This window comes from Drosophila busckii, chromosome 2L, assembly GCF_011750605.1.
Source record: "Drosophila busckii strain San Diego stock center, stock number 13000-0081.31 chromosome 2L, ASM1175060v1, whole genome shotgun sequence".
In the NCBI taxonomy this organism is placed as follows: Eukaryota; Metazoa; Arthropoda; class Insecta; order Diptera; family Drosophilidae; genus Drosophila; species Drosophila busckii.
The window spans coordinates 9860858-9884403 of record NC_046604.1 but is presented as its reverse complement, the minus strand read 5'-3'; the positions used below and the strand labels follow the sequence as shown (position 1 = coordinate 9884403).

At 42.5% G+C, this 23546-nt stretch overlaps 4 protein-coding genes across 4 annotated transcripts; 2 read left to right on the top strand and 2 right to left on the bottom strand.

Moving 5' to 3' along the window:
- The first annotated feature begins 6 nt into the window (after positions 1 to 6).
- Positions 7 to 1545, top strand: LOC108594430 (2-phosphoxylose phosphatase 1). The gene is made up of 2 exons (XM_033294074.1): positions 7 to 69; positions 120 to 1545. The coding sequence occupies exon 2, from the start codon at positions 154 to 156 to the stop codon at positions 1306 to 1308; it is 1155 nt and encodes a 384-aa protein (XP_033149965.1). The 5' UTR covers positions 7 to 69; positions 120 to 153; the 3' UTR covers positions 1309 to 1545.
- A 7745-nt stretch (positions 1546 to 9290) lies between these two features.
- Positions 9291 to 11148, bottom strand: LOC108594379 (short-chain dehydrogenase/reductase family 16C member 6). The gene is made up of 4 exons (XM_017979539.2): positions 11111 to 11148; positions 10398 to 10551; positions 10186 to 10340; positions 9291 to 10125 (listed from the first exon to the last, which is right to left on the bottom strand). The coding sequence occupies exons 1-4, from the start codon at positions 11131 to 11133 to the stop codon at positions 9501 to 9503; spliced, it is 957 nt and encodes a 318-aa protein (XP_017835028.1). The 5' UTR covers positions 11134 to 11148; the 3' UTR covers positions 9291 to 9500.
- Positions 11149 to 13539: 2391 nt separating this feature from the next.
- Positions 13540 to 15098, top strand: LOC108594380. Its single transcript, XM_017979540.2, has 2 exons — positions 13540 to 13594; positions 14150 to 15098. The coding sequence occupies exon 2, from the start codon at positions 14159 to 14161 to the stop codon at positions 15017 to 15019; it is 861 nt and encodes a 286-aa protein (XP_017835029.1). The 5' UTR covers positions 13540 to 13594; positions 14150 to 14158; the 3' UTR covers positions 15020 to 15098.
- Positions 15099 to 20923: 5825 nt separating this feature from the next.
- LOC108596931 (segmentation protein paired) lies at positions 20924 to 23136 on the bottom strand. The gene is given in 3 exon segments (XM_017984235.2): positions 20924 to 22850; positions 22852 to 22868; positions 22945 to 23136. Coding segments are annotated over 3 exon segments (1872 nt in total). The 5' UTR covers positions 23012 to 23136; the 3' UTR covers positions 20924 to 21062.
- Positions 23137 to 23546: the final 410 nt, after the last annotated feature.

The window sequence follows — 23546 nt, the reverse complement described above, 5'->3', positions numbered from 1 at the left end:
ACCCTTTCATGGATTTCCACTGCTGCCAGCCACCGAGCGCGGCTGTCCGCTAGGACAGCTGACCTACAAGTAAGTGTCTGCTGGACTTGGAGCAGCATAGCTAATCTTTGCTTTTCCAGAGGCATTGCCCAACTTCTGCATGTGGGCGAGATCATGCATCAGATCTATGCACCCACATTGGGTTTGCTGCTCAAGCCAAATGCGCTGCGCGCGGCACAGGATTCGACGCCGCATACGCTGCTCAATTCGGATGAAGTGGTGGTGTTCACCACGCGCTATCGACGCACCTTTCAATCAGCACTGGCGCTGCTCTATACACTGCTGCCGGCAGATAAGTGGCTAGCGCTAAACGTGCGTGAATCCCATAGCATGGCCTTTTGCTTCTCCGACTGCAGCTGCGCTCAATCCGCAGTGCTACACAAGCGCTTGAATCTGCTGGCGGATCGTCAGCTGCAGCAACGTGCCGATGTGCTGGCTGTCATGCAATGGATTGGCGGCACGCTGCTGCAGCATACGCCTAATGAGGGTGGCGTCACCAATCCCTTCGAGGTAGTGGATGCCATGTTGACGGTGCTATGCCATGATGCAAGCTTACCGTGCCGCCGACGCAATGGCAGCCAGCCCAGCAGCACGCGCGCCAATAATCAGGAGCTGGTAGATGTCATCAACATAGATCAGGATGAAGCAGCGCCTAATCTGCTGCAGGAGGGTGAGGCAGCCGCAGCGCCTGCGGAGCAACCACTGCTAACCGGCGAAGGCGAGGGCTGTGTAGAGCCCGCTCATGTGGATGCGCTCATGTCCTTTACCGATGAGCTCTCCTTACGCACCGCTAAACATGCATTCTACAAGCGCTCCGGTCTACTACGAGCCTACGGCATGATACGTCACATTGTTGGCTATATGCTCAAGATGATCTCTGGCGATCGCACCAAGTTTGTGCTTTATTCGGGCCATGACTGGACGATGCAGTACCTCACAGCTGCGTTGGGCATTGTCACTAGGGAAGGCCAGATCATTGCCTATGCCTCCCGGCTCGCCTTTGAGGTCTATCGCAGCGAAGCGCATACGGATTATTATTTTCGAGTTGTCTACAATGGTCGCGATGTCACGCAGCAGATTGACTTCTGTGAGGGCGGCAAGAGTTTACGCGTCACGCGTGACAGTCGTGGCAATAAGGCCGATTTGTGCCCCATTGAGAATATTATACGATTTCTACACGAGGATTACTTTGCGCCACTGAATGCCACCAACTTTAAGGAGGCTTGTGCCGCCAATGCAGCTAATCCGCCCAAAGCGAATGAGTTCTAAGAGTAAGGCAACTGGGTTCTTCTGTCAGCACTTTGAACTGTGATAAATAGTTAAGCTAAACCCGCTATAACCCACTTGAAACTAAAAACATATCAGATCAAGTCGAGCCCAATCGAATAGATCAAATAATTAAACTTCGAGTACATATCCAATGCAGAGCTGTAAATGAATCTTTAGATGATATTTGCTTTTTAATAAGTTATAAAATTAGAATTATTCATTTCATTGTAAGTCCTGAACCAAGCTGTAGATTATATTATTCTATGCGAACAGCTAATTCAATTTATTTCAAAATTTTTAAAAATGTAGAAAAAATTATTTTTCTTTTATTGAATGTGTATTTTAATTTTTTCCATATATTTTGTAAATTATTTACAGCGCTGTTATATATATTATTAGCTGAATTTTAGCTAAATTAATAAGAACGAGATACCACAATCGTTTTATCCTAGACACATAAGTCCCCAATATCGTTACATATCAGCGATTGCTTTCCAGGCAATCGCATAACGGTTACATTTTGAATAGTTTAAGTTAACTAATTATCATAATACATATCATGCACACAATTGTTGCAACAATTTAAATATTTATATATATACAAGCTATATACACACATAATATGCCGAAACTTGTCATTTAAATAAATGTTCCCTCAAAGATATCTGTATAAAAGTCGAACTTTAATTGATTAAGGCGCTTCAGGATTGAGAGCACGCGGGTACATGTATGGAAATCAGGTTATCGAAATAAACTCAGAAAAATATAAATGTACATATATTTTAATTACATTATTTTAATTTGTTTTTTGTTTTTTAAGTAATGCATCTCAATTTTAGAGTTGCCAAAACCGCATTTAAGATTTGTAACTCGAGCCGCGTCAAGTCTTCAGCTGCTCAAACGCCAACTGATTGAATGACTGCAAAAATGCATTTGCAATTCTTGCATTTGGATGTTTGCTTGTATGCGTGAGAGAACACACACATACAGATTTATGGAGCTTCAAGCAAGTGTAGAGACATACAAAGGCAAAATAAAAAATTAAACTTATGTATGTGAGGCTCGCTGTGTATATAACAAAGTAAGGAGAAAAATACAAATTGCGTTCACATTGAGACTTTAGAGACAAGAGAGGGAGAGTGGAGCCATTATTACTTATCTGTATGTGCCTTGGGAGAGTGGGAGTGGGGGAGCACGCGCACACACACTGACAAACATACACACACACAACACCACCACACAGAGACAACGACAGCAATACAAACAACAGCGCGAACGCGCGAGCAGGAGGCGGAGAAGCAAAAAGAGAGCTGCTGGTGGTAGGGGGCAGAGAAATTGGGGGACAGCAAACGCGCAATGAGCGTGTACCGAGACCGAGAGTCGATTGTACAACATTTGTAATGTAAAATCGACGTGCTGCTCGTCGCTGCGAGCCTGTTGACATTCAGTACATTTCGTTACTTGCGACGATGGCGATGGTCGTTAGCTGGCCACAAAGAGAGCAGGAGCAGGAGCAGCCAGCGCCACAAGGAGCCCCTACACAATTGGGCGCCTAGAGGTTGTAACACAGATGAGTCTCGACGAGGCCACACTCCACTTGTGTAAAACTGCAAACCCATTCCTACCTATTGGTGAGGCATCCCACCAATATTCACAGCTATCGGCTCCACATCCGCACGTAATGAAACTGTCGTAATGGTAATCGCAGCCTTGAGGCAGTCGTTGCTCGCATGGTGCATGGCTATGTTACATTGTTACAAGGAGCCCAGAACTTGTAGACGCTCGGCAGTCTCGAGCGAAAAAAATATACATTTTTTATTTGCGCGCCTGTGTGTGTATGTGTGTGTGTGTGGGGCGGGGCAGGTGCGCCTGCCAGCGGTTTTGCGAGATGTGCAGTCAAAGGCCTTTAATACACATACACACACACACACACGCATTCGTATATGCACACGTATTGCATTGCATGTGTTTGCTTGTATGGAGAGCAGCGACGTCATTCTGCTCTCGTTGCTGCACGCCGTTATCAATGCCTTCGTCTCTGTCGTTATATGTGTGTTGGGGGCTGGGAGCGAATTCAAAAAGTGCATAGCACATGCACTTCTCTACCTCTCTCACTCACACTTGCTGCTCACTCGCAGCTGCTGGCCAAATGCAAGCGCACAGTGGCGCATAAACTATTTCAATACTACAAAAAATTATATAAAAATAAATGGGAGTTAATATAAAAATAAAACAATATTTTTAAACATTTTTTTAAGAGTTGCTTAATTTTTGACCAGTGTGCACGCTCAAATGCATTGTCGTATATAGGGGCCTCTCAATTTTTCGTTCTCGCTCTCGCTCTCAGGCTAAGCAACTGCAGTTCACTCACACATGCATACAGATTACTCACATTGGCCAGCGCTTGTTTGGGCGAGTGCAATGAGAACGGGGCACCGATGGAGGGGCCCCAGTAAAAAGAAATAAAAACAAACTTAGTGTGCATTAGTATGCGTGTGTCTGTGTGTCCCCCTCTGCACTTTTGTATTACAATAGTCGGCAGCTGCTGTTTGTGCAGTGCTGCGCCTCTGTTACAAAATATTGGCGAAGAAAAATCATACAACGTTTTTTTCAACTTTTTTTTCAACCATTTTTCATCGGTACGCGTGCGTCGGTGTGTGAGTGTTTAACTGTAACTGCATATGTGGGAGTAGGCCCCAACTACTAGTGGGGGCTTTGGGCTTATAGTGGCTTTGGCTTACAGTGGGGGGCCAATGCTAGACAGTTGTTTACTATCAGTTTGTTGTTGTTTTCGGAGGAAAGCGTTTTGCAGGATTTTTCTTTCGGCTATGATTTGAGCTTGGGCAATAGACAAAGCTAGCTGTCTGGCGTTGGTCTATGCTGTCTGGGCTCTCTGTATGGCCTGAGCAGTTAGCGCTGCTGCTGCGGCTGCGACTGACCATCTATGCGAGAGCCAAGAGTTTTCCAAGCAGTCAAACTAGGCTTCATAGGCAGCGAGCATTGCCTCCCAGCCCACACCCACACCCCACATCGCCTAGATGCACTTTTCAAATGGGGAGCATACAATTTTCCACGCAAACAACTTGGCGGAGGAGCTGCATCGTCACGCACACATACACAGCAATGCTTGAGATAGTCAGAGCGAGAGCGAAAGGCGGCAATAGCGATAGCGCAACTACGCGCACATAGAAGAAATTGCGAAAAAAACGCTGTAATTGCAATGTAACATGAGCAGCAAGCGCAAGAGAGCGAGAGAGCAACAGTGGGACAAGTGGGACAGGTGCAGCAGGGGGGCAAATGTCTGGGCGGTGCCTAGAAGTTTATATTTTTAGCAAGTACAGATGCCTTACCCCAGCTGAAATACTTACATAATTACAAATTACAGTGCATACGCCCCTGGTAACTAAAGCAGCAACAGAATCGATCGCAGCTAGACAGCTCTGAGTACAATGAGCACTCAAGATGATGAGCCGGAGAGCGTAATTTAAATTTATAATTTATTTAATGCTATAAATTCTACGAATCTAATAACATTTGATCTCAAATTAATCCTAATTTAAAGCAGCTACTCTGTTTTATAATTTGATGTACATATACATAAATATATTTATAGTTGCATACATATACAAAACCATATATACTATATACATACATACATAATACATACATAAGTATTTAACTGCACTCACCCGTAAGCAATCTCCAAGAGCAACAAAGCATAACAGAAGAGAAGCACAAACCGCAGAGTGCATTGCACTAAACTAAGGAGTACATTGGCCCCAAAGCCACGCACACACACACAAACATGTGATTCTCTCAGCGAAAAGCATGCGGATAACAGATAACAGACACAGTCACAAAAACGACCTTCTCGCGCTGTCGTCTCGCTCGCACGCATGTCTTGCCCATTGACGTTACGTCTCGTCGTCTTGCTGCGGCCAGCTGTGCGCCTATTGAATTAACATCGCATGACGCAAAGTTCGCGGAACGTTGTACATTTTTCACATTAACGGCAGAGCAAACAAATGCAATCAAACTGCGGTGCGGACTGGTGGAGCCAAAGTGAGCTGGCGGTTATTATTTGAAAACGCGGCGCTAACATAGAAAATCGTTAGAAGCGAGCGCAGCAGCTACCAAGTTGTCATAGAAATAGCAACTTGGCCAACAACTTTAGAGTTGGCTGCTGCTCCACTGATGCTGGCCCAGCGTCAGCTGCAGCCAACGTCAAAGCCAAAGCTGCTGCTTCTGCTGCTGCTGCCTAGAGCTGAAAGCTGGAGAGCTGCAGAGTTGGAGTGGAGTTGGAGTGGAGCCGCAGTTGAAAGTTGGGCGTGCTAACATAGGCGGCGCTGGTGGGGCGCTGTAAAATTAACATAACACAAAGAGCTTTAAAATGGGGCCCGCCCCACGAGAAAGGCGAGAGATATAGAGATAGAGCCAGGGAGAGAGCTGAGCGCGCGCAATTTTCCCATTTTTTCGAAATTGCTTGTGTAATTTGAAATTTTATGGCGAAAGCACAATCGGCTGTACCAGCTGTGGTACATAATGGGGCCAATATGGCATTTCTTGAAGCCTGTTCGTTTATATTTTAAACATACAAACGAAATAATGGCATAATAATACTCGATGCACACATTCGCGCACAAAGCAGATAACAGCTAACAGCTGTTAAGCTCTGTTAGTGTGCGTGTGTGTGTTGGCCATAAATAAAATAATAATATTTGAAGCTGCGCTACGAGTTTAATTTCAGTTTCAGTTTTTATGTGGCACATGGGGCACGCCTTCTAAAATTATAATTTATTATTATTATATTTCGTTTGCTTAATTACACCAGGAAAACAGAAGTGCCACCAGCCAACAGTGACACACACACACACACAGACAGACAGTTACAGCTAGTAGACAACTCCAACAAGCGCCCCCTGCCGACCGACCCCCTCTTAAACGCCAGCTATGGCATGCACATATTTATTCAGCGCTCCAACAACGAACACGCTGCGTAATTTCCAATTGTTGTTGGCTGAGCAAAAAATCGAAAAAGATGGCTACTAACAGCGCGGGCTAACAGCAAACATAGCGAGCAGCGAGAGCGGGCCATAGTGTGTGTATTATCACAGCCAGCGAAATGGGGAACCAAACATCAATTGGGGAACACATTTAAGGGGAGCCACCCGTCTTCCAACTAACACACACACACACACACACACACATCGGACACACGTCGAGGGGCATAGGGGCGCCAAAGACCTTCTCAAGGCTGAATTGAGGCATTTGGAGCCCATTGGAACTGCTTGTTTAGTCGCAAACACAGCGCGCGCACACACGTCGACATGGGGAAGTCTTGACTACTGTAACAGGCGAACATAACCTCGCAAGCAGCCATTTATCTGCGCCGGCAGTGGCTGCTCTTGTGGGGAATTACGTGTGCGCATACCCCGTTCAGCTCACTCCGCTGCTGTTTCACTTCCGTTTCATTATGTCATATGACGTTGAAACGAAACAAATATGATTGAGGGGGCCTAGATCTGAGCAGTTAGATCCTAGTTTTGATTAATATTAGTAAGCGAACTCAAAGATTTATTAAATGCTTTCGAATTTAGATAAAGTTTATAGTAATTGCAGCAGCTAAAATCCTTTGCTGCTCAGCCTCTGCCAAGGAAGTCATTGATCTAATGTCTAAGTGTTCCCCAGCATTTGATGGCAGCTCCATTGCAGCCCCAAATTCAATTGGCCCAGTGTTGTCGTCAAACGTTTTCTGGGGGCCATCTGACGTTAAGCGGCATGTGCTTTAATGCAGAGGGGGGCAAAAGGACACTTTCATTTCGTGCCAAACGAGAGAGTAAACAATTTTTAGTGAAATTTTCGAATAGGCGAACAGCAAATTTGTAGGGCTTACGCTGCCCATTTGGCTCTGCCGGCGACGGCAGCAGCAGCAGCAGCGACAACGCCGATGATGATACTTGCTCTGTGTGTGCGCGCCGTGCCCGCCCCATATATTTGTTTTTTTTTTATTTTTTTGTTCATGCGCGCGCCGACAACAACTGTGCTAAATGATGACGGGAGCAGCAGCGGCAGAGCCACAACCACTTAGATGATAAAAAAACAAAATCGCTCAGCAACAGAAACAACAACAGCGCTGAGCAGAACACAAAGCAGAACCAGGCACACAAACAAAAGTGTATACATTGGGGAAGTGGTGGGAGCAGTGTGGAGAGCAGGTTGGGTCAGCACACACTCTCAAACACACGCACACAAACTCAAACTCACACACAATATACCACCACACACACATGACTTTGACTTTGAAACACATTTGATCGCAGCGTAAGCAAGAACAACAACAAGAACATGAATAACAATAACAAAGTAGAGAACAAGCAGAGAGGAAGCTTGAACACAAGCAGAGGGCCTTAAAGCTTGTTGTCGTCAAAGCAAACATTTTGAGTTCCAGTTGCTCGCTCTCGCTCTGGCAGTTAATTAGCATTTTGGCAAAGCACACACACGAACACAGAAATCCAATCCAATTGCTGCTATAGCTTATTCTCTTACTCTCATACACAATCAAGAACAAGAACAAGAACAACATCGTAGTTCACCTCAGAGCGGCGGCGCATGACCACTAAATATGTTAATAAAAGGTAAATGAACTTGCTCTTTCTCTCTCTTGTTCGCTCGCTCTCTCATTCGTTTCATTTGCTTGTGTGTGTGAGTGAGATTTCATTGCCAAGGCAACACAATCGCACTCGCACTCAAACAAACGCTATACTCATCGCATTCACATTTTGCTGTGCGCGCGAGCAGTCGCCGTCGCCCAGCTACCTGCTGCTCATTTCTGCGTTACTGTTACCGTTAAAACTTAAACTTAAAACAGTTCAAACATTTTTTACAACATCAATCGCTGAGGCGGCGGCATTCAGTTCAGCCGCTATGTTGCCGGTGTATTGGCCCCCATGTATTTGAGGTTGCGACAACAAGGTGCATAAGCACACCATGTGATTGAGTGAATCTGAAGAAATTGGCCAGGTACGCAGCAAAATAGACCAAAGACCCAACCATTCATTTCTGCTTTTGAGTTTACGGCCTACACTCGCGTCAGATACAGTTGGCACTCAAGCGCTTGGGGAGTTTCCATTGGCCACCAAACCGCTACAAGTTAAACGAATCGACTGAGTTAATCGCCAAAGCATTCGAATGCCTCAATAGAGATAGAGACATTGCTAGTTGAGTAAATACATACATATGTTTGTATGTATGCATGTGACTAATATTAATTTATTCTTTTTTGTATAATACACACAGTATTTGTTAAACGTTTTTGGTACGAGCTCGTTCGTTTGTATCGAAATTAAATATTTGTATAAAATAGAAATCTACAATAACAATAACAATATTATTTAAACTACTTAAGCCCAACAAGCGTCTAAAATATAACTTCTCTTTACAAATTAATGTACAGTTTTTTAAATTGCCCCGATTTTCAAGTTTTTTTTAGCTACTATGTTGATAGCTAAAGTGTTAAACATGTTAATTGATAGCAAATAATTGCTTTTTACTATTGATTTTCTAACTTTGTTTAATACTCTTAGTCAGATAGAAATACCCAGCATGCGATTAGCCAGACTTTTCTTAAGCGGGCACTAATTAAAAATTAAATATGGCTCGCTTATAATCTTGAGGAAGAAGCTGCTAACCTTGCCCCTTCCCTTTACTAATCGCATGGAATTTAGCAACAATTATATAGAGAACATATTCATAGCCAAGAGAGCAAACGAACTCTTAAAATTATTTGTATAAAATTAAACATCTTTTTAAATTGTTTAACAAATATGTAATCAAGAAATAATAAACTATGCTATACCAATTAAATAGTTGAATACAAAAGCAAATCGTAGTTGAAACTCAACTAGCAAAAGCAGAAATTTCAATAGTTTAGTGCAACATACAAACGATTTAAAAAATAAATTCAAGATTTGTTTTTAGTTCAGAATTTTTTAATTTTTTAACAAACATCAATTAACAATTTTATTTATTTTTCCCCAGTTCTAGCATAACTGAACATTATACAAAAATTACCGATTATAAGTTACATTGCCTCATTTTCATTTCATTTGAATATCACTCTCATTCATTTGCCAATTTAAACTCAAGCGAACGCCTTACCAAACATTGAATATTTTAAGCTACAAGGCATTAGATTATTTCAAATCAGACTCCACACCGCTGTCAATGAAGTCCTTAATCCATATGATACATTTATGCGGCAGCAAGCGGGTCTTGTTGTTGATGTGAATGAGAGTACTGGGTATGGAGGCCTCCATGGCATCGGCGCGATGGGCCTCGACAATCTTCTTGGCCACATGCTGCGGCTCCATCAGGCTCATGAGCGATGGGAACTTGACTCTGGGACGCTTGCAGAGACCCGTGTTTGTCATGTAGGGATATATAATGGTGGTCTTGATGTTTTCCTTCTGTTGTCCTTCGCGCAGCTCCTCATGCAGCGACTCCATCATGCCGCGCACAGCAAATTTGGTGGCACAATAGGGGACCAGATTGGATAGGCCGACCAGACCGGCTATCGAGGAAATGGCAATGATGTGGCCACGTCCTTGTTCCTTCATGTGATCCAAGAATGCTTGCACTGCCCAAAACTGCGAGAACACATTGACCTTGAAGACACGCTGGATTTCATCCTCGGTTTGCTGCATCAATGGATGCGTCGGCATTATGCCAACATTGTTAACCAGCACTGTAATGGCGCCAACATGCTCCCGGACGCGCACGGCCAGCGCCAGCACCTGCAGCCGCTCGGAGACATCGCAGCTGTAAAACAAAGTAAATTTATTAATATTTTATTTATAAACATTTGTGCAGGATACGAACGTAAACTTGTGCACTGCGCCACGATTCAAACGCTTGGCCTGCTCCACAGTTTCGGCATTGCCCTTCTCATCAATGTCCACGCAGACTACAGTGCAGCCCAGGGCTGCATACTGCAATGCCAGCTCCCTGCCAATGCCATGACCAGTGCCAGTTATCTGAGTCATATTATCAACATTAGTTTTAATATAATTGTAAATTTGAACACAAATTACCAGCACAGTCTCATCGCTTATGTCCTTTTGGCTAATGGGCAGAAACTTGTGAATTGCGGTGTTTATCACTTCCAGCACCACTTGTACGAACAGCACGAGGAACTGCACCAGATCCTGCAGGATTGCAAAAATACGCTTCGTCGACATTGTGGTGCTGTTATGACAAACAATAAACAATGAAAAATGAACTCTGTTGGCAGTTGTATGTTTTATTTATTTACTCGTCTAAAGAGTTAAAAAATAAAAGTATGTTGTTGCTGTTGTTGTCGCTAGAGCAAAAGGGCACTTTGTGATTTGTGTGAACACATCACGCATAGTTATATTAATTTAAACTAATTAGTTACAAGCCTAAACTTAAACGCAGCAGCTGCATATATTTTGTTTATATTTTTTATAGGCTAAGCCAATGGAACGCGCGAGCGGCACAAATCAATTTGCAAGTCGCAAAATGTGCAATTAATTTAACGATTTATGTGCGCATGGTTTAGACTTTAAAGTTTAAACAATGATTTTACAATGTCGTTGCAATATCCAAACGGTCACTGGACTTTTGTCGGTCATGCAAACAAATCGCAGCGAGCAGTGAGCAGTGAGCAGTGATAAGAGCCCTCGAGTCTTGTTTCGCGATAAAAGTGTTTGTGCTACATTTGGGTCGCTGCCACTTTGAACTTGCAACGCGCACACTTTGTTTATTAACAAATATAAGTACTTACTGTATTATTTCATCCTCGCGCATGTTGAGCAATGAATCCTCTGTGTGTGCTGAAATGTTGCAATTGCAATTGTTTAATGTTAGTTTGAAACAACAAAATAGTTTTAATTGTGCGCAACTGTCTTCCGTGTGCTTATGGCTCGCTCAATCGATTTTCTTTCTTTGCTGTGCGGCAATGCGGCAAGCGTAGGCGCTGCTGCGACTGTTGCAAGTTGCAACGTTTTCACTTTCGTGGCACACACACACACACACACACATAGACGGAGTGGCAAGCAGACGATTACGCTAAGCCCAAAATGCAGGCAGACAAGCGGACGCCAAGACGGCCAAGTTTACTCTCTCTCTCTCGCTGTCTCTCTCTCTTTTCACTTTTTTGTTATTGTCTGCACTTGGTGGATTCTCTGTATTGATTGTAACCGCTACGAGGTGTGTTTATAAACTCTTGACATTGCTTTTAAATCGTTTTGTTTATTACTTGCTTATTGTTTATCCTAGCTGATGCCTCAACCGCAATGCTTTACAGCTCGACGCCAACTGATTTAAGCTGCGTACGCGCCCAGCCTTAAAAGCTTCCACTGGGCAGCAAAATCCGCTGACAATAAAGACTCAGTCGATAAGCAATGGAGTCGATGGAGCAGCTGCCTCATGCTGCGCAGGAAGCCTTTAGCTGATAAGCAAAAAAGGAATTGAGCCAACTATAAAACGCATTGATACTCTTTCCCAGCTAACACAAGTTAGTTTGTATTTCATTTTCCCATTGACATTATGTATAGAGTACTTCAAGCTTCGATCTGCAATCTGCTTGCTTGCTATTTATGCTTTAAGCTAAGCTCAAGCTCAAACCAGAAGTGACCTTCATATTAACAAGTTTTTGTTGTTGTTGTTGTGGTCGAGCCTGTTGAAAACAAAAGCTAATGTCTCATTATCGCTTATTTTTCATTTCATTTCTCTGCACAAAGCCTAAGATGAGACTGGGACATGACTAAGCGTGACAGTTCGTCTCCAAGTTCAAGTTCATTATTTATGCCAAGCAGAAAGTCAAGTCAATGATGCATTCTTTTAAATTTTGTCCTTCGCTCTGGTTATGTATTCAGTTCATTTCTATATTGTGGAAGGTCAGTCAAGGGCTGTTGTACCCAAGCTGATTGTAAATTGAGCAGAGCTCGATCTACGACCCCTCAACACACACACACACAAACACACACACACTTGGCACAGTTGCAAGTGCGTATACTAAATTCATAATTGGTGTCAATTTAGTTTGCCTTTTGGCAACAAAAGCTCAACTGATTGGAGTCTGTTAATTAAGTGACGTGACAACAAAAACAAAAAACATGCAACAGCAACTAGAATTTAAAAGCTTTAGTTTTCAGTATGAAATATGCGTATACTTAATATCATAGCTATTAAGTTTCAACTTACATATCAATTAAACTATTGTTGGAAAATATTTGTAATGTTCAGGGGGATTTTTTGAGATATGAAGTATTCATGTTCTAAAGTATAAAATAAATATAAAACATAAAAAATACATAACTTTTTAATATACACCATACTTTTAAGTATTTTTATATTTACTTTCATTTCATTTCGAAATTACCTTTACTTCTTCTGACTATGACATGACATAGGCGTGTGCGTTGTCGTTTTCCGCCAATGAACATGTTGGGGTAACGCGCCCCAATCTTATCGATATAGCAGACATACCATACATATGTTCACCATATTATTTGCGTGCATTAACAATCAATAAGCCATGTCGAAAATGACATTAACAAACTTAATTATGTATGCGAGGGGAACATTGCTTATGCCCCAACGCCTGTGGGGGATTGGAATAACTCGTAATTGTCATTTTGATAGCGGTAAAAATAACTGTTAAGCGTTTGCTGATTGTTATAACTAATGCATTTCACTATAATTGTGTGCATTGTTAAATACTAATTATAAATATATATATTGGTTTAAAGATATGCGTTGCAGTTGGCCTTGACTTATCATATGCATTAAATGGCTTTGTCCTTTTATCTGTGGGCTGTTATGGGTGTATGGACTAAATGTGTGTGTCACATTAATGCGAGTCATGCAACAAGCTATTAAACAAATACAATTCATTCAAAGCTTCGAACTTAAAGGGTATATACAACTAGTGCAAAACAATTGACTAATAAGTAATTGTGCCCAAAATGAAATAATACAAAAAAATTTCAAGCATGTACACATTTTTTAATTAAAATTAATATCACAGTTATTTTCAGCTGTTTAGTTTAATTATCATATACTAAACTATTTATTTAGATCAATTTGCTGCTTGATCTTTCAGCAAAGCAAAAGAATTCTGCACAGACAGCAGCTGCTAACAGCTACTTAACATTTTCTGCTGCAGCTTAACATAGAGCGTCAGCCTAAAAGTCGACTTCAGTTCGCGTTCGTAGCTCAAGCGGCAAACATTCATAACGGAAATCACAAAATTCAAACACGACATGTAAGTTCGTCGTTGTCTATGTGTGTGTGAGCTCCGTGATTTGTTTACCTGTCAAAATAATAAATAAAAGTTGTCGTGTTGCTAGTGCCGCATCAAAAAATAAGCATTTATTATAGCCATTTATTGTTGTTGTTGCGGTGTTTGTTGCCATTGGCACTGCTGACGTTCAAAACTTAGTTTTATAGGAACTAAATATGTTCCGCTGCAGTTGCCCCTGAAAAAAAAAAAAAACAGACGCCCTTCAGCTAAAACTTTTTAGTTTCCTTGTCTGCTGACCAAAGTGCAGTGCCAAAAGTAAAAAAAATAAACATAGCTAACATACACTGAGCGCAACAGCTAAGTTTATAAACAGCTAGGCTTATTAAATAAAATAAAACATAGAGAGCAATCTGTTTTAATTAATTTTAAATACTTTATTGCAATAATTTTCGTTACTTTTTATACACAAATTTGTTCTCAGTGTATGCCAACTAAAGCAAGCTGTTCGTTTTTCAAACTATATTTTTTCAATTGCAATAACAAGCTGTCAGCTAAAGCAACGTTTATTTATTATAGGAACTCAGCATGTCCTTATCAATGGCATTGATGCCACAGCCACGTTATCCTTGCAACGCCAAGCTCTTTGCTAAAATTCTCGAACAGCGCACTGGGCTCAACTGGCAGCCCATGATCAATAGAAACGTTTCTCGCATCGCCATCAAGGAGCAACTCGCACAAGGCAAAGGCGATTTGGTGAAATGCTGGCGACAGAGCGAAAGTTTTGTCAAGTTGCAGGACGACTATCGCATCTATGAGCAGAGCGTTGATCTGCAGGCATTTTTTGGTGAGCGACAGCATTGTGACAAAGTATCCGATGTCTGTCTGCTCAACGATCACTTTATGCTGGTGAAGATGCTGACCCAGCCATCGGAGCAGCAACTGGCGCAGACTATGACGTCCAAGTTGCCGCGCTGCTTCAAATGTCATCGCGGCAGTCGCGTCTCCCCGCTGCGTGAAGAGCACGAGGAGACGCGCTCCTGGTCGGCACGCAATCTCGACGAAGTAGAGACCTTTGACACCACCACGCGCATACAAACCGAGCGTCCTGTTATTGTGCAACAGCCACAGCCTCAAAGCCAACAACATGTTGCCACCACAAGCGTCGCCCAGCAGCCACTACAGCTGGATACCCTAAAGCCTTTGCCCTTGTCCCTGCCTGACAACAACAACACTGCGTCCATTGGTCGCAGTCCATTCTACTGGTTCCTCTGGCCCTTTCGACGACGCTATGGCCAAGCCAAGCCTCAGCCTGCTGCCGTGCACAAGACCTACTTTGTCAGCTGGAATAAGCCGCCAAATACGCTCTGGCATGGCTTTGGAGTGGAGCGTGACGCGCCGGTCAAGGCCAAACTGGGACTGCGGCGTTGTCGCTCCGCAGTCTTCTAAAACATTTAGCATACATACCTAGCTTGTTGTATATTTTGTATATTGTTGTAAGCATCAATTAAATACTAAAAATCTATATTAAAGCAAACTTTTCATAAGAGACACATTTTGATTTTTTGTTATTTATTAGCTTTGTATATTAATTTGTGTATTATTAGTTGGGTGCAGACAGGGAGACGCAGAATAAATTCCAATTTTATAAATAATGTCTATCTGTTTCGGAATTAGGAATAAATAACTACATACAAACTTTAATGTTTATAGTTCTTCAAGTTGTTATTATATTAATCTTTGTTATGATTACAGTTATTACTCTTACCGAAATTCAAAAATTTCGAATATATTATTCGCATCTACAATCAATTATATCTACTATATGCATCTATGCAGTGGAAACTAATTCAAGGACTGATTTTGAAACAGCGATAATAGTTAAGATTTACATAACTTAAGCGTCTAACAATTAATTCCATTAAAAGCTGTTTAATTAAATCGCTTTGCTTATGCAATCTACATATGCGAAAAAGAAACTACAAATTTATGCAGTACGAAAAACAAAAGTAAGTAAATTGCAGTTAAAAATGCAGATAAAGTTGGAAAACAAAGTTGAGCTAGTTTTTTCAATGGAATTTGCACGCGTCCATGCAGACGACTCCAACTCAGGCCATTCTACATATGGGGGCAACATTGTTGTTGTTATTGTTGCTTAACGTTGGCGCATAGCATGAAGGAGGCTTCATTAGCCTGCGCTTCAAGGAATGTCGGGCAATGTCGTTCATTACACTCTAGCCGCTAGATGGCGCTGCGCTGGCTGCGAGGCGTGCGACTAATTATGAGCGCAGAGCGCATAGCAAAAAAATAAAAATAAATAAACTAGAAGACCATACGATAAACTATTGCCCAATGTACTGGCCCCCACACTCTCCAGCCCTCTCACTCTCTCTCTCTATCGCTCTCTCGCACTCCTCCACTCGTGGCGTGGTCACGGGTGCGACTGCAAGCTACATAATAATAAAAAAAAATTAAAATCGTCACGCCAGGCGTCAGTGCAGTGAAGCAATTGCGGCGCGAACAAAGGCACAGCCAGGTCCAACTCCAACTCCAAAAGGAGCTCGTCGCAAAACGCTAAAGTCGAAGTCGAGTTCGAGCTGCAACTGGGAGCTGCCCGGGCTGGCCACTGAGGCAGCAGGTCATAATAATAAACCATTAATATTAATATGCAGCAGCTAACTTTCAGCTCCGATAAGGTGCACACGTTACGGTTTATCGAAAATCGAGCTACGTCCAAAGTATATAGATCAAAAGAAATTCAATTCTTAAATGCCCTGTAAATAAAAAATGCCTTAAATAATATTCAATAAATAAATAATATCAAAATTTCAAATATAAATTAAGTAATATCAAGTATTATAATTGGTTGACTAAAATAAATCTATTTTTTTCAATGCAATACAATATAATTAAGTATAGGGAATTATTTATAATCTAAATGTATATGAAATACAAATTGAAAACCTAAGCAGCATAAAGTTGTATTATAAATTATAATTTATAAATATATTATAAAATTAAATTATCTATATAATTTATTTTTTGTGTTTTCTAAAGCATTTTCAGCAAATATTAATTGTTAAAAATATACAATTTATAGTTGTATACAAATTTGTATACAAATTTTAATTTTAATACCACCTAATATTCTGATGTTTTCTAATGCTTAGTATTTTTTTCAATTATAATTATAGAATAAGTATTATACATAATGCATTTAAATTTGTATAATTTAGTTTTTCAATACACCCTTTTGTGTGGTATTGTCTTCTAGGGTATTTTCAAATATAAAGCGCCGCTGTTGAGCATTTCACATAATACCTTAATCCATTGTTGCTCTATTCATGATTGCCCTTCAACAAACTGGCAGCTTGGACTATTTGTCATTAATTATAATGTCGGTCGACACACACACACACAGACAAGTGAGCACATTAGCATTGCATTATAATAATCATTATTATTGTTATAGTTATAGCGAGGAGAGAAAGAGAGAAAGAGAGAGGCACGAGTTTGTCTAGATGTTATAAACTATATATTTAAGTTATAGTGGGAGTAACTACTACTGTTCAAGGCGAAAGTGAGCAGTGGCAGTAAAGTACTTTCAACGTGATATTGCGACTTGTCTCGTACTGTTTAATTTTAGCTCTAAAATAGGCGTAACGGTTCCAGCGAGTTGGACACTAAATGCGCAAACGGCAAACGGCGGTGGAAGCTGAAGAGAACAGAAGACACTTGCTGTTTAATGTTTGCCCAAAAGGAAGCTGACAAGTTGCTAACCAAGCCCAAAGGAGCTGCAAACAAGTCCCGCCAAGCATTCCAAATCGATTACGACTATATGCGAGAGATCAAAAGCGCAGAGAGCCATTTGCTGACTCGCTCTTGCCTGCACCCAAGGTGTTTATTAATAAAACTCCAACAGACAGCGCAGCAGCAGCAGCTAGAATGAGCGAGCGAGAGAGAGATAGAGGGAAAGAGAGAGAAGACTCAAACTCAAACAGTTGGTGGTACAAAGTGTTGACAGGCAACAGCAGCAGGGTCTGCACTGTCACCGACTGTGCAACGACCTTCGAAGCAGCAAGAGCAGCGTTTTGTGCCCGCTTGAGTCCTGAGCAATCATCTCTCGCTTAATGATGCCAATGTCCTTGTGCGCCTCGCATTTGACAAATCAATTTGTGAGCAAACAGCGTGCGCTCTACACCGGCGAGAGACTCTCACTAAGGCGCGTCAGTGGAACAGCAGGATCAACAGCAAGGAGAGACCCATTCAATTTGAAGGACAACAAGCTAAAACTGCCCAAAAACACGCAGACAGTAGTTTATGTGACAGACCAAACCAAAATGTTTGCCAATAGACATTGATGCTGTTTGGATTTGTCCTGGCAGGACATCAACGCATTAAAAAACCAACAGCTCTACTCTTTAGTTCAGCAGACAGTGAGTTGCAATCATCGATGGCATTTTAATGTAAATGGCATCATTAATTAATTTTATTATATGGACATCTAATATATCTAATAAATATTTTAATTTTATTTAAAGTGCTTCAAACTTATAACATTTATCTATTAAAAGTTAACAGTCAAGACTTAATATTGCTAAATGAAATATGCCAAGGCTCATGTTTTTTGATTAGTTAAAGTTAAGCAACAATTATATACAATAATAGTAAAATAGTTTAAATGCTCTCAAAATATTCGACTATTTATTGTTTATTATTATTCTTTGAAATTATAACTTTTATAAATTCCAATGTTTTTTTTATTATTCTTATTATTCACTTAGTTCAATCATTTATTATTTTAATTAATTTCTATAAAAAGTTGACATTATAATTCCAATATAAGAAAATTTTCATTAGTAATCATTTATTTTATTGATTTATTTTACAAGAAATATTATTAAGTTCTATAGATAAATTCCAATAATCACTTATTGATTTATTACCTTAATTATTTTTCCAACATTAATTGTAATTTTTGTGCTTACTTGACATTATAATTTTTATATAGACCAACAATATAAGTTTCATTGCAAACAATTCGCTGCAGTCAATAGACCCTCACTTATGCTCGATTATCCTTGACTTAGGGACTTTCGTTGCAGCCTTTAGCACTTCGCTAGCAGCAAAACACCTCATTAGCAAGGATTATGTTGTCTCAACAAAAACCCAGAAACTCTGCTCTAACTCAACTGTCCTGACTACCTGACTTTGAGACTACGCAGGGTCGTCGAGTTGAAAGCTAAGCCTTTCGCCTTTCGCCTTTAGCGCTGCGAGCGCTTAACTCTTGCCTGTCTCTGTGTCCTGCAGGATTTGTGTTAAGCGAAGGGGTTCGTGTCCGGACTGAAGGGCTGCGCATGCGTCGCTGCTGCAGCGAGAAGAATGACGGCAAATAAAATTTTATGAGCTGTTGTAAACGGGCCGAGTAGAGAACTGTAGCTTCCTGGCAGCAAAGGATTATTTCCGAAACGGGCTAATCCCTGTCGTAGTCGCGCAGTCGCCTGGCTCAGCCCTGAGCCGTTTGCTGTTTGTTTACAGCGACAAATCCGCTGTTGGCTCTTGGAACTCAACAACATTGATTCGCACAATTTTCGCAAACAGATCTCAGACTCAGACCATGGACGCCAGTAAATATTTTGAGGTTTTGCGCTGCTTATGCCTCAGGCAACGCCTGAGCCGATCATACAACAATTTTATTAGATCAAGCCAACAGGTAGAAGCCATTTATAACAACAGCAACAACAACAATAGCAACAACGACAGAAATTAAATTAAATTTGTGGCTCATCTGCTGCTGTTGTAAATTACAATTTTCCTCAACTCGCGCTGCTCAACACTTTTGCTCGACGATTCATTAATCAACAACGGATCCAAACAGCCTCCGCCTTTTGTGGCACGCCACACGGGGTAGTGCCTCTAAAAAAAAGTTCATTAGTCCCTCGACTACTGCAGCGTTCATAATAAAGTTCAACCTGAAAGTTTAAGCTTACTTGTAATTCTTTAACGCTACCGAAAATTAATGCGTAGTATTTTTTAAAATTATAACACTGGCCATACAACTTTCTCGGCTACTGTACTGTCGGAGCTTTAATCAAAATTTAATTAAAGCAGCTACCAAACAACTGTATCCTAGCTTGGCCATTTGCTGTTCCATTAACTGGATTTTGTGCAATTTGCTGGCAAAAATTTGTCATGGCTTAAGCTGTAAAATCCTAAGTCGATTGTAAAGTCAATATTTACTTTGCTCAATACAAATAGAGGACACTTGTTAGGGTCGTCGAGCGCAAGTGTCGAGTCTTAACGATTTTCTTTTTTGTGAAAACTAGATTAAATAAACAGATTTTAAAGATGTCTGGTTTGTGTGCGCTGTAAGCTAAAAGTACAATGGGCGCTGTAAGCAAAATGCACAGCAGAAATGTATTGAAAACTTAAAGACAAACTGTGCCTAAAAGTGCATATAGAAAGATTTAGTAATAATTAATATTATATTATCGAAATAGTAATTTTACTTAAATATCAAAAACTGTTTTAATTCTAAGCTAATAAGAAGCATGCTTTAGTATATAAAATAATCTGGATTTCAAATTAGTTTTATAATTTTATATACATTTTATATACACGCTGGTATTTAGATATTTATAGCAAAAATATCAGCTAAAATTATGGCGTTAGCAAGTTAAAGTATAAATGGCTTTAAATAAATTTGAGTTCTGAGTAATTAATCTTAAGTTTTGCATATTAATTTACTTCATAATATTTTTTATATATATTATATTGTGGCTGCTCTGCCCACTGTAGCTGCATGACTTGACTTTATTAATTGCAACGTAAGTGCAGACAGGATAAGCAAAGTGCACGTACTTGGCCAAAAGAGCTATTGGCCATGGCCAGCAACAGAAACAACAACAACAACAACAACAACGAGTGAGGTGTGAATTTGAGCTAAGTCGTTGTAAGAAATGGAGCAATTATAAAATTCAATAGAAATCGTTGGCCAATTAACACCTTTGGTTGCATGCGCAACACAGAGAAACTTTCTTACTTTTTCGACTTTGTTGCACATTTGATTTTTCCTCTTTTTTCTTTTTTGGCTGCACATTTGGCATTGATGAGCACAGCTTGAGGAAGAAGAGAGCGCATGCTCAAGTTGCTAATGTCCTGCAATGTGTCCTGTGGAGTTTGTTGAGAAACTGTTGACTACTTGGAATGGGCTGCAGCTACTTAGAGCACACTAATTTCCCGTAAATGTTGCATGCTGCGCACAGAAGCGTGTCAAGGTCCTGAATGGGAAAATTACTGCCGACAGTTGAATAAATAAAATGCAAATAAATTTGTATAATGTTTTTAGTTTTATTTCAATAGCTTAGTTTAAGGCGATAAATTAATTGAAACTAAAAGCTAGAACTTAATGTTTAGGTGTAAGCAATAGTTAGCGGCTGCAATTGGTGCATCTTTGGCGAGGTCAAAGGTGGTGGAGAGCTGGACTGGGAGCTCAGTACCAGGAGTGGTAGAACGGCTGGGGCGGCATGGCAGCATAGTTGACCTTTGAGGGCGATGGAAAGGCGGCCGCATTGAAGTTTTGTGGCATGAAGTGCGTTGACGAATTTGCCGCATAATGAGGCGTCCCATATTGCGCATGGGCGTGTGCATGGGGATGGCTGTGGGCATGGGGATGCGCATGCGGATGATGTGGATGATGCGCATGTGTGCCGCCAGTGGCATAGGCCGTGGCATATGGAGCGGCACTTTGATGATACGTGTGGAACATTTGGTGTGCGCTGGCAGCGGCGGCGGCAGCAGCTGAGGCTGAAACTGAAGCGGAGGCGGAGGCAGCGGACACCTCAAGCGCATTGCTGTTGGAGCAGGTGGAGTTGAGCGAATCCTCGGGTGAGAGCGGCGCATTGGGACGCATGCTGTGCATGCCGCTGCTCCAGTTGTTATACAGCTCCACCTTGAGTGCAGCTGACAGATCTTCGCTGCTGCTGAGCGTCTGTTGCTGCTGCTGCTGCTGCTGGGCGGCAGTTGGTTCAGCTGAGGCCAGCACGGGCACAGCGCTGAGGCTGTTGGGTGTGGGCGGCAGCTGGCCAAAGCCGGAGGAGACAGACTCGTTGGGACTCTCGTTACGTGGCATTGTCTGATGTGGCTCAGATTCAGTGCTGTAGACGGAGCCCAGCTGCTGGCTCTCGTAGTGCGCCTGCTCCAGTTGCTGCAGTTGCTCGCCGGCGCTGGCGCTGGACGGGATGTAGCTGCTGCCCGCTGGATTGTAGTACTGCTGATGATGATGGTGATGATGCGACGTGGCCGTCGGTGGCGGCGTATGCGGCGATAAGTTGCTGCAGATGGGCGATAGATGATTGCTGCTCATGACGCTGGCCACGTGCGGCGGTGGCGGCGGCGGAGCAGCGGCGGAGGCGCCGCTATAGAAGTCATACTGCTGCTGCTGATAGATGGCATCAATGCTGGGGGGCATGGGCATCATGGCCAGCGGCGTTATGCTGCTGCTGCTGCTGCTGGCGGAGATGGAGACGGGCGCACTGACGCTGCTCGCCGAGACGGAGGTGTGCTGCTTGCGCAGACGCGCGCGTCGATTGCTGAACCACACCTGGATGCGCGCCTCGGTGAGATTGGTGCGCTGAGCCAGCTCCTCGCGTGTGAAAATGTCCGGATACTGTGTGCGCTCAAAGGCGCGCTCCAGCTCCTCCAGCTGCGTGGCCGAGAATGTGGTGCGACAGCGGCGCTGCTTGCGCTTCAACGCAATGCCCGGCTCACTTTCGCAGTCGGAAATGTCCTCATCGGAGGGCTTGTTGTTGTTGTTGCTGCTGCTGTTGTTGTGGTTGGATAGATCGGAGGAGCTGCAGGAGCTTCCGGCGGCATGCTTGCCGGTCTCGCCGTCGCTGGGCGCATCGCGTCCGCGCACCAGGCGCGATATGGCCGAGACGGAGGGCACCATGCTGCGATCGCAGATGCCTTCGCGTATGAGCTTGTCGCGTATCTCCCAGGAGAACATGCCAGGATTGTTGCGCTTGTACTCCTCAATGCGATTCTCGATCTCGGGCGTGGCAATGCGCGGCTTGGAGCCACCAATAACACCCGGGCGTATGGAGCCCGTCTCCTGGTAGCGATTCAATATCTTGGACACACAGCCGTGCGAGACGCGCAGCTGTCTAGAGATTACACATGGACGTATGCCATCGGCGGCCATCTCTACAATCTTCAAGCGTACATTATTGGGCAATGGGCGTCCGTTGATGAACAAACCGCCAAGCTGATTAACGCGTCCCTTGTCCGCTGTTCATGTCTAAAGGACGCAAATGGAGAGAGAGTCAGTTAGTTATGCTGACTTGGAAGCGAAGAGCGCAGCGCTTGGAACTTACCCTGCATTGCTGTATATCCATTGAAGAACGGTCTATGCATGGCGGCAGCAAATGCGGTTACAGTCATAATTCACACACGCACGCACACACACACACACACGTACGTTTGGTTAAAGTTCAGAATTTCGTGTTAAAAATATATTTTGTTATTTATTTAGTTTGCTTAATTTCTCGAGAGTACGCGTCCGACTCGTTGCGCAGTCTGTGCCTAACTGACTTGACTTGACCAGCGCATGTCAAGATCGTTGCCTTTCTGTGAAGACTTCGAGATGTCAGCCATTGCAGCAGGTAAACAACACGCGGACCAATCACAGCCCACGCTCTATTCGCCGCTCTCTCTCTCGCTCTCACAACGATCATAGGACGCGCCACTCACATGCTCTCGCTTTGTATTGCGCCTTAGTGTCGTGTGCGTTTGTGTGTGAGTGTGAGGGGAGCTGGGAGCCAATGACAGCTGCTTTAGGCTTTGAGCAGCAAACACGCAACTTCCTGCTCCTGTAACCCAATTTCTTTCTATTCAAATATAAATTACTTTTGTTTTCCTTTACACTTTGGCTGCCTATTGATGCTTATTCTGGTTTTTAGTGCTTAATTCATTTGGC

What these genes read in the sequence shown, in the direction of transcription:
- LOC108594430 (XM_033294074.1), top strand. Translation starts at nt 154, where the DNA reads ATGCATCAGATCTATGCACCCACATTGGGTTTGCTGCTCAAGCCAAAT.
- LOC108594379 (XM_017979539.2), bottom strand. Translation starts at nt 11,133, where the DNA reads ATGCGCGAGGATGAAATAATACA. An exon ending in TAAGCGATGAGACTGTGCTG is followed by an intron (nt 10,341 to 10,397) that starts GTAATTTGTGTT and finishes AATATGACTCAG; the next exon opens with ATAACTGGCACTGGTCATGG. An exon ending in GGCGCAGTGCACAAGTTTAC is followed by an intron (nt 10,126 to 10,185) that starts GTTCGTATCCTG and finishes TTTGTTTTACAG; the next exon opens with CTGCGATGTCTCCGAGCGGC.
- LOC108594380 (XM_017979540.2), top strand. Translation starts at nt 14,159, where the DNA reads ATGTCCTTATCAATGGCATTGATGCCACAGCCACGTTATCCTTGCAAC.